Source organism: Lethenteron reissneri, chromosome 20 (genome assembly GCF_015708825.2).
Source record: "Lethenteron reissneri isolate LAM-NWPU_2019-01 chromosome 20, ASM1570882v1, whole genome shotgun sequence".
NCBI classification, from domain to species: Eukaryota; Metazoa; Chordata; class Hyperoartia; order Petromyzontiformes; family Petromyzontidae; genus Lethenteron; species Lethenteron reissneri.
The window spans coordinates 12,826,744-12,836,970 of NC_083798.1; the positions used below are offsets into that span (position 1 = coordinate 12,826,744).

The 10,227-nt window shown below is 45.6% G+C and overlaps 1 protein-coding gene across 2 annotated transcripts; it reads left to right on the top strand.

Annotated features, from left to right (window-relative positions):
- The first annotated feature begins 1,172 nt into the window (after positions 1–1,172).
- Positions 1,173–10,180, top strand: LOC133344791 (carboxymethylenebutenolidase homolog). Of its 2 annotated transcripts, none has more exons than XM_061554964.1 (6): positions 1,173–2,319; positions 5,427–5,706; positions 7,608–7,715; positions 8,933–9,075; positions 9,225–9,316; positions 9,496–10,180. In XM_061554964.1, exons 2-6 carry the CDS (start codon positions 5,474–5,476, stop codon positions 9,673–9,675), a joined length of 756 nt encoding a protein of 251 aa, XP_061410948.1. In that variant the 5' UTR covers positions 1,173–2,319; positions 5,427–5,473; the 3' UTR covers positions 9,676–10,180. The 2 variants fall into 2 exon arrangements, with proteins under 2 accessions (XP_061410948.1, XP_061410949.1); XM_061554965.1 differs by having other exon boundaries at positions 1,173–2,306.
- Positions 10,181–10,227: the final 47 nt, after the last annotated feature.

Genomic DNA, 10,227 nt, shown 5'->3' on the forward strand with positions numbered 1-10,227 from the left:
CAATCCCCTGCTGTATGAGACTCCACACTCCTCGCGCGTGGTCGGGGTTGACACCTAAATTGTCATTGCGGATTAGTGATGGGGGTGGAAGTTCAGAACCATTTGTGGCACTGCCCTCTCCTGGTGGGCATAAGAAATAACTGGCTAAAAAATATACAATTACTGTACGGGAATCCCTTGACATACGGAACAAATAAGTCACTGAAAGGTCCGTTCAGCGAAATTCTGTATATCGAACTTTATTTTCCCGTTGATTTGTATTATATTTTGTTATGGAAAACTTTCCAGGAACTTATATCGAAAGATGCCCGTACTGGACAAATATCAACGTCTGCTTTATATACACATACTGTATACGTATAATTAATAGCACCATAAACCAAGGCAGTAATTATAATACATATTGGGGGGGGGGGGGGGATACATCCCCCCCCCCCCCCAATATTCAAATATGCTCAAAATGTCCCCCCCCCATACAGTATATTGTTATAAAATAAATTCTGTTTATATGATTGTGGTTATGGTTGTACTTTATTGATCCCTAATCTCTGCCATTACATACAATGAAACAAGAAAAGGTCAAAAGATAAAACAGAGAAATCTAATACAATACACTATTGACATTTATTGTAAAAAAAAAAGCCCATCCTATGGGTTAGTGATTTAAAAAATATATTTTAGGCATGAAATGGCAGGAAATTCGTTTTCAAATGTTGATTTTTTTTTTCTGGGAGTACCCCCACACCCCCTGGAAGATTTGGTCCCCCCCAATGTTGACTCCATGGCTACGGCCTTGCCATAAACCTTGGATTTCCAACATGGAATAGGAAAACCCACGTTTGTCAGGCCCCTGCTGGATGAGGGCCTCCCTACTCCATGCACATCGTGGGGTTTAATTGGCCACACTTAATCACGATTGTCATTGCGGATTGGTGAAGTGAATGGAGAGTGGTGGGAGTGGAAGTGAGTTGTGAGTGTCTTCTGAATATGAGTGATGTCCAGTGAGAGTGAATGTGAGTGGTGAGTCTGGTCCAAGTGAACGTGAGTGGTTGAGTGGTGAGTGTGAGTGTTGTCTGGTGGGAGTGAATGTGAGTGGTCAGTGTCTCGTGGGAATAACTGAGTGTCTAGTGAGAGTGAATGTGAGTGGTCAGTGTCTAGTGGGAGTAACTGAGTGTCTAGTAAGAGTGAATGTGAGTGGTGAGTCTGGTCCATGTGAACGTGAGTGGCTGAGTGGTGAGTGGTAGTGGTGTCTGGTGGGAGTGAACGTGAGTGGTCAGTGTTTCGTGGGAATAACTGAGTGTCTAGTGAGAGTGAATGTGAGTGGTGAGTCTGGTCCATGTGAACGTGAGTGGTTGAGTGGTGAGTGGTAGTGGTGTCTGGTGGGAGTGAACGTGAGTGGTCAGTGTTTCGTGGGAATAACTGAGTGTCTAGTGAGAGTGAATGTGAGTGGTGAGTCTGGTCCATGTGAACGTGAGTGGTTGAGTGGTGAGTGGTAGTGGTGTCTGGTGGGAGTGAACGTGAGTGGTCAGTGTTTCGTGGGAATAACTGAGTGTCTAGTGAGAGTGATTGTGAGTGGTGAGTCTGGTCCATGTGAACGTGAGTGGTTGAATGGTGAGTGTGAGTGGTGTCTGGTGGGAGTGAACGTGAGTGGTCAGTGTTTCGTGGGAATAACTGAGTGTCTAGTGAGAGTGAATGTGAGTGGTGAGTCTGGTCCATGTGAACGTGAGTGGTTGAGTGGTGAGTGTGGGTGGTGTCTGGTGGGAGTGAACGTGAGTGGTCAGTGTTTCGTGGGAATAACTGAGTGTCTAGTGAGAGTGAATGTGAGTGGTGAGTCTGGTCCATGTGAACGTGAGTGGTTGAGTGGTGAGTGTGAGTGGTGTCTGTTGTGAGTGAACGTGAGTGGTGTCTGGTGAGAGTGACTGTGAGTGGTCAGTGTCTCGTATGAGTAAGTAACTGAGTGTCTAGTGAGAGTGAATGTGAGTGGTGAGTCTGGTCCATGTGGACGTGAGTGGTTGAATGGTGAGTGGTAGTGGTGTCTGGTGGGAGTGAACGTGAGTGGTCAGTGTTTCGTGGGAATAACTGAGTGTCTGGTGAGAGTGATTGTGAGTGTGAGTGGTGTCTGGTGGGAGTGAACGTGAGTGGTGAGTGTGAGTGGTGTCTGGTGGGAGTGAACGTGAGTGGTCAGTGTTTCGTGGGAATAACTGAGTGTCTAGTGAGAGTGAATGTGAGTGGTCTGACGGCGCTCCTGCACCCTGCCTCGCACGCCCCCTGCACACCACGAGACGGGCATTTGTTAAAGTCCAGCGGTGAGTGCGTCTGGTGAGTCCCCGAGTGGAGAGTTGTGTTTATTGTGTTTAAGATGCCCTGGGCGAGTTGCAAGGCCGTAGCCATGGATTCAACATTAGGGGGGACCAAATCTTATAGGGGGTCCCCCCCAGACAAAGAAATATCTAAATTTGAAAACGAATTTTCTGCCATTTCCTGCCTAAAATATAAAAAAATTCTACTAACACATGAGATGGACTTTTTATTTATTTTTTACAATAATGTCTAATAGTGTATTGTATTACATTGCTCTGTTTTTTTCTTTTGTACCTTTACTTGTTTCATTGTATGTAATGGCAGAGATTAGGGATTAATAAAGTACAACCATAACCACAATCGTATGAACAGAAATCGATTTTATAGCAATATATGGGGGAGGGGGGGGACATTTTGACCATATTTGAATATATTGGGGGGGATGTGTCCCCTTCAATATATATTATAATTACGGCCTTTGGCGAGTTGTATGAGCCATGAGGGTTGGGTGGATGAGTGTAGAGTGATGATGTCTGGTGAATGTTCAGCGGCTATGAGCGGTGAGTCGAGTGAGAAGCCTGCCCAGGAAACATTAAAACGTCGGGTCAACATCCACCGTTCAGTGTCCGGTGAAGACAACGGGGAGTGGTGTCTCATCATCCCTGTGCGTTCGGAACGGGTTTCCTTCTCTCGATATACAATTTTGTTACGCATACTCAGAGCAATAGTTAACCAGCAAGGAATCAAGTCGTTGCGGTAACCACACGTGCTTGTGGTGAACATGCACAAAGTGCAGTGCGTCTTTAATGCAGTGACTCGATTCCTTGCAAAAATTGTTGAGGTTTGGTGTTTGAACATCAGAACACAACTCATGTTTTGTTGCCAGAAAGGGTTAAACTTTTTTTTTCATACTTTGATACTGGCAAAAAGGTCCCGTGTTAATAGTTAACCCAAACAGACGGAACACCACCACCAACCAGCACAACCAACACCTGGTGCACTTGCCCTTACAGTTTGTTAAGGCTACACGGGGGATCTTTGTATGTATGTGTGTTATATATGTGTATGATTGATGTATGTGATGTGTGTGTGATTGATGTATGTGATGTATGTGTGATGTAATGATGTATGTATGTGATGTATGTATCTGTGATGTATGTGATGTATGTGTGATGTATGTGACGTATGTGTGTGATATATGTATGTATGTGTGATGTATGTGATGTATGTGTGTGTGATGTAAGTATGTGATGTATCTATGATTGATGTATGTGCGTGTGATGTCTGTGATGTATGTGTGTGACTGATGTATGTGCGTATGATGTATGTGAGATTTTTGGCGTGAATATAAATGTGTCGTTAAACCCACCACCACCCGACACAGCCAATTAGTAAATCTTGACTTAAAGCTTTTGTGACTGCAGGAATTCATATTCTTTGGGTCTTTCGGTAAAGTCACGTAGATAGGTTGAAAGAAAATAACAAAAAAACTACGACGTTTCGATCGCAACACAAGCGGTCGTCATCAGGAAAAAGGGGGGGATGCTCCTGGACACATTGCAACATGCAAAAATAAAAAATACACATTCCGTACCTCCTATGCAGAACACAAGAGAATCACTCTGTAAGGATGTGATTGCAGATTAACCATCTCTGCACGTGTCATGTTCTCTACGTGCAGTAGCGCATTTAACCAGCAGATGGCGCTCCACCCATTGCAATCACGGTGTGTGGCACACAAACGTTGTATTGGTCAAAATATTGGTCGAAATATAGCTGTCTCACATACAATGTTGAACTTCTTTCGCACCGTACGTAGCCAACCATGCAAATCGGAGGTGGGCGGGGGGGAGGAAGGACAAAAAACTAAACAAAAAGCAATTCGAAAGAAACGAGTTTTCAATCCGGACGATCTAAAAGTGCATAGCTCCAGTGAATGAAGAACGTTCCAGACGGCCGCAGAAGTTCATCTGAAAGCGCGCAACGCGGTGACCGTCTTGTGCTCGATGGCCGGCCAGAAGCCGCTGCCGCAAAGACGACGGAAATTTGCGTGATTGATGGTTTATGCTCCTTGACCAGATCAGCCAAGGTCTCGTGGTGGTTCATTGGTGGCAAGCACGTTGTGTGTAAGCTGTAATCATGGTGAAGGATGGTCAAACTAAGCCCCATTGGGAGGGAGGCCGCCTTGGAAGAGCGGGTGGATAAGAGAGCTGAAACATTCCGTGTTACATCATCACGGGGCGAGGCTGTTGAAACGATGGGGGCGAATTTCCTGCTCCCCCCCCAACTCCACCACCTCTTGTCCACCCCAGCGGTATAAATGTGGGGTAAAGTGTGGGCATGATTCCACCTCTGCCGAGATGTTTGGCCAGCGTGGAAGAGTCAGCCACACAATAGCCTCTAGCACTCCAGAAAGGAACTCTCGTCGACCCTTCTGGCAGCATAGCAGCAGCGTGGGCAAGCTGCTGCACAGCTGCGCCTTTACCTAGTATGTATTATACGAGCACAGTAATATCCGGATTATAAGACGTGACCCCCACCCCCCCACTCAGCCCTGGAGGTGCGTCTTATAATTCGCAAGGTGAGGTTTTTGTCTTTATTGACACCGGACACAGATTTGGAGTGAGTCTCTTACTTTGCGGAGCCTCTTATAATTCCGGAGCAATCGGTGAGTTAGGGGCCGTCCATAAATGACGTCACACACCTAGGGGGGGGGGGGGGGTTGAGAAATGTGACGTCACAGCAAAATGCGCAACTTTAAATAAATATAGACAACACGTTCTACTTAGTTAAATAGACTTTTTTTAATAAATGTTTTCTCCTACAACATCAGAGTGCAGCGCCACATTAAATACGCACTACAATGACAATCGTTTAAAGCGATTTGAAGCATGTTTTATTTTTTTGGGGGGTGGGGCAGAGCTTTGTGACGTCATATTTGAGGGGGGGGGTCTGACTTTTTGTGACGCCGTGTGACGAAGGGGGGGGGGGCTTATTTACGCGCGTTCATCCTCGCATAGAGTTGTGCTGCTGCTGCTGCTCCTGTACTCGATGTTCTTTGGCAACCATCAACGAATGCCGGCATTGACTTTGGAACGTACTCGACGTGATGTCTCTCCCTCCAGGTTCTGCTAAATCCCCAGTTCGACTCGAGAAGAGAAAGACGATCGAGATGGCGAACGAGGCCAATCCATGTCCGTGCGAGCTGGGAGACGTAATGCCCTACATTGGGCATGGCAGGGAGGTGCGTGCGGGACACGTGGAGTCTTACCTGAGTGCGGCTCAGGCCGGTGCCAATGGGGATCAGCCCTCGGATCGAGGTCTCATCATCATCCAGGACATCTATGGGTGGAGGCTGCCCAACACTCGCTTCATCGCGGACTGGCTGGCCGGAGTAGGATTCACGTATGTCATTACATTCCCATGGACCAGAGAGGAAAACTACCCCTAAAGTCTGTGCTCATTTAAGGGAGGAGTGGCACAGCTGGATGAAGTCTCTCTCTCATGAAGCCCTCTCTCTCGTCGTGGTTAACAGAGCTCGGCTTTGGCATTTAGCATCTGAACATATTGCTGCCATTCGCAAGACGAGAATGGCTTATTCCCATGTTACTGCTGTTGGTGTTCTAATATCGTCGTGTAATGTACAGTACAAAGTAGTTTATATATATATTTGGTGCCCAGGCATATGCAGAACACCAGATGGCCGCCGTATTACGACTCATAGTAAAGGGGCCTTTATATTGACACCTGGTCCAACTGCTGGATGAGACACTGCATATGTGCCGGAACCAATCCAGAGTTTTCTTGTGTTGAACAAATGCATCTTAAAATATGTACGGCCAAAAGGCCGTGTAGCTGATAGGATGTGTGAAAAAAAAACTTTTATTTTTACTTGGAGGGACAGCGATATACATGGAGGTGTGTTGTTTGCTTGCTTACTTACTTACTTTGTTCAGAGGCGAGGTTAATCCAGGTAGGAACAACAGTTCCACACTGCCCACCAGGGATTATTTGTCTGTCTGTCGTGCATGGCCCCGCCCCACCAGAGCCCTCCCATTGGCTCGGGGGCGCCGACCAATGGGAGCGGTGGGTTGGTGTTGGTAGAGTGGAGGGTTAGTGGTGGGGCGGGGCACTGCCGCGACTGGCCAATGAGGAGACTGGGCGATGTTTCATTCACAAAATGGAACTGGGGGAGGGTGGCTCCATTCATAAAATGGAAGTCTTGAAAATAAAAAAGCGGATCTTTTTGCCTCGTGTTTCTTTCAACATTCCCAGCCTTAAGGTGATTCAGTTGGGGGAGGGGCTGGGTGGGGAGGGTGGGGCTGGGTGGGGAGGGGCTGGTCACCCCGTGGTGCCCTTATAAAACTCAACGTTTAACCTACACACTACACTACACTTATACAGGTAGGAACAACAGCTTCCACACTACCCACCAGGGATTATTTGTCTGTCGTGCACGAATGCGCTGTCCAACCAAGTTCCTACCTGCCCACTCCGAAGGAACGTGTTTTCTGCTGAAAAGTAAGCCTTCCCAATTACTTGAGGCAGCATTTCCTTTGTGAATATTACACAATGTTAAAGCATTCAGCACAGCACGTAGATTGAACATTCTAGATTAATAATAAAAAATTACGTGCATGAGAATACGAAACCACTGGACAATACTTAAATTATATTTCAGGGAAATTCCAGCTTAAAATGTATGGCCATTTACAATAAAGAATAAACCACCGTTAATAATTCATGCACTACGGGGTGGTGGTAAGCCAAGTTATGAGAATCGTCCCGGAGAGCGTCCACCGAGGAGATTTCGCTATGCAATCAGCTCTTGTGCAGTCAGGCGCAATGTGGATTACCACTTCGCAGGAGGCCTTCACCCAGCCGTGGATTGATCATGGTTCATACACACATTAAATCGGTGTGTAATGCATGTTGTACATTGATTACACAATATCTCAATACTTATGTTGAGTGATTTTTTTGTATGGCTATTGGACATTGTCAGCAGAACCTTACCAGGAATATAATTAAAAACAATGCAGTTAATACAGAATTGGACATGATTAAGTTATGTTAACTTTAGTTAGTCCTAAACGATGGAACTGTTTTTGTCTTTTCATATGGAGAAATACAGCTTTCTCGTTATGGCATGTTCACTTGGCAGCAGATATTTCCCCCACCCCTGAACAAGTTGGCTCAGCAGCTGGAACAGGTTTTTTTTTTAAATTGATAGCTGTCAATGCATGGGCCATTAACCGCGGGTCGTACGAACGTTGCCGTCTGGCGCGTGGCATGTGGCCTGGTAGGTGCATCGTCCCAGACTTTTTCCTGGGGAAGGAGCCTTGGGGCCCCAGCCATGACTGGAGCACCTTTCAGGAGTGGCGAAAGGACAAACAGCCCACCAACATCGCCAAGTAAGAGGACATTTCGTTATTATTGTTGTTAAATGGGTTTCTACTCATGTGTTTGGGCCTTTGTTGCGTTTCAAATTGCCGCCGCTTCAAATGTCATTCGCAGTTCCACAATTTCGGAGGTACGTGTCAGACACTTTACAGGTGTGGGTAATCGCTAGCGTAAACAATGAAATTACCTTTTCTTACCGGAGCATAATATGTCAACCAACTAGGACTGTACCTCAAAAATGCAGTTAATAATTTGTCCCCCATTCTTTATGGGGGAGAAATGTTCATACAATATCATCATGTTGAATGGGCGTGGATGAACGGACTTTTTCATCCATGCTGAGATGGGAATGGTGCATTATCCCCATTCCTTCCCCTCCCTATTGTCTGATGGGTGTACTGAGGTGCAATTCCTCCCTCCCCCCATCTCTACCCTCCCTATCTCTGCCCCACCTCCTCTGTCTCTTCGTCTCTTGCGCAGCCCTTTCCCCCGTCCACTCATTCTGGAGCCCTTATAAGCAGCTACATTTGGAGGCTTGCCCCCTCTTTTCTCTTCACCTGAAGAATACTGCTTGTGTTGCGATCGAAACGTCGTGGGTTTTTTGCTTTTAATTTTTGTGTTCTATCTACGTGACTTTACCGAAAGAACCAAGAATATGGTGCATTCAGTTTAGTATGTGTCAAAACATTCACTATTTCCATAAACCATATATTTGAGAAAAAAGGATGTATTACTTTCAAAATTATACCTCATATGAACTATGCAAATCTGAAATGTGAACTCTGCAGTTGCCTAAAGTGTCTGCCCTTTGGTAAACTTGATGAACTCTTGAGTAGTGTAATAAAACGTCCCTACGTTGAACACCGTCTAAATATATATTTAGCTCCCGTTAAATGCACGGTTTAATGCTTGTTTACACCCATATCTAAAGCAGAGGGTGCTAACTTCACAACAAAAAAAATACTTAATGTTAATTTAATAATTACCATTCATCAAATCGGTGGGTGGTTGAATCGTTACACCCTTCCTATGTATTTTGAAAGCTTTGCGCGACAAACGTTTGTCTCACCGTATACATGTGTGAATGTCTTATTATGCACCAGTGTGAATTCCTCCATATTGTGTTTTCACACCCACACACCAATGACACCTATAAGTGTCTAGCTGCTGCCCTGTGCCAAACCCATGTAAGTTGTGTGTGTGTGTGTACTGTACGTACTTATACTAGAGAGATCGATGCCGCGATGGATTACCTGAAGACGGAGTGTGGGGTGCAGCGGATTGGGGTCTTGGGTTTCTGCTGGGGAGGCCTGGCCGTCCACCACCTGCTGCTCACAAACTCCGAGCTGCGAGCCGGTGTGGCTTGCTACGGTAAAAATCTCCAAATGCAGAAGCCGAATAAGCCAATAATACAATTCACGTTGATTGTATTCATAATAATAATTTCCAGCGGATGGATGTGAGGATGTCATTTTGATGGCAGGTGCAATTTATTTTCTGGCTACACCTGCATGCTTCAGGTATCATTCGAGAGGAGGAGCACCGGTATGCACTCAAGAATCCCGTCTTATACATCTTTGGAGAAAATGACACGTTCATTCCACTGGACATGGTAAAGCACACATCGATAGTGTTCAACCCTGCAGCTTAGAATATGCGATAACACCTGGTGCAATTACATTCCCTCTGCTTTGTGTTTTTTAAATATCTGAATGTTCTGGAGATTTAACGTTCGGCATCGTACAACGGAAACTGCGTGTGCGTGTTCCCGTCGTGCCGCGTGGCCCTTAGGTGCACTCGCTGGAGAAACGCCTTGCGGTTGAGTGCCAGGTGGACGTGCAGGTGAAGGTGTTTCCCAGACAGACGCACGGCTTCGTGCACCGCAAGCACGAGGACATCAGTCCGGCCGACGAGCAGCACATTAAGGAAGCACGTGCCGATCTGCTCGCCTGGCTCAACAAATACGTGTGATGGCACTCTTACCGAGCCAGTGGTAGCACGATTTAGCCACCAGTTGCCAAATGAGTCTCCCCGTGCTTTGTATAAGGAAATGTGGGTCACTTTGTACAATTAATTAACAGCACTGCTAACATTTTGATTTCACTAAAAAGTGTTCTTCCTTTCACATCAGCGTGGCCTTGTAGTTCCAGAAATACATTGTCTTACCTAAGCAAACAAGAAAACGCCATATATCTTAAATGGCCAGCCTTTAATGCCTGCAATAGCTACAGAGAGATTCCTTGTTGAATCTGCACGTGTAAAATTTTCACTCGTTAGCAATGTGTAAAAATTATACAGGCAATAATGATTGTACTGAATGCACTTCGTAGTAAGGCAAGAATGTTATATAATCGATAATACTTGAGCCAACCAGTCTGGTGTATCCAAAACAGAAACACGGACAATTATGGGTTCATTTTATAGCAGAATAAACATTAATTTAACATGCTGCACTAATTGTTTCATTTGAATTGTTTTGCAACACAATACGTATATGCTATTCAATGAAACTATAAAGTGGGA

Coding starts and splice junctions, on each gene's coding strand:
- LOC133344791 (XM_061554964.1), top strand. CDS start 5,474: ATGGCGAACGAGGCCAATCCATGTCCGTGCGAGCTGGGAGACGTAATG. Junction 5,707..7,607: donor CTGGCCGGAGTAGGATTCAC/GTATGTCATTAC, acceptor GTGGCCTGGTAG/GTGCATCGTCCCAGACTTTT. Junction 9,317..9,495: donor CGTTCATTCCACTGGACATG/GTAAAGCACACA, acceptor CGTGGCCCTTAG/GTGCACTCGCTGGAGAAACG.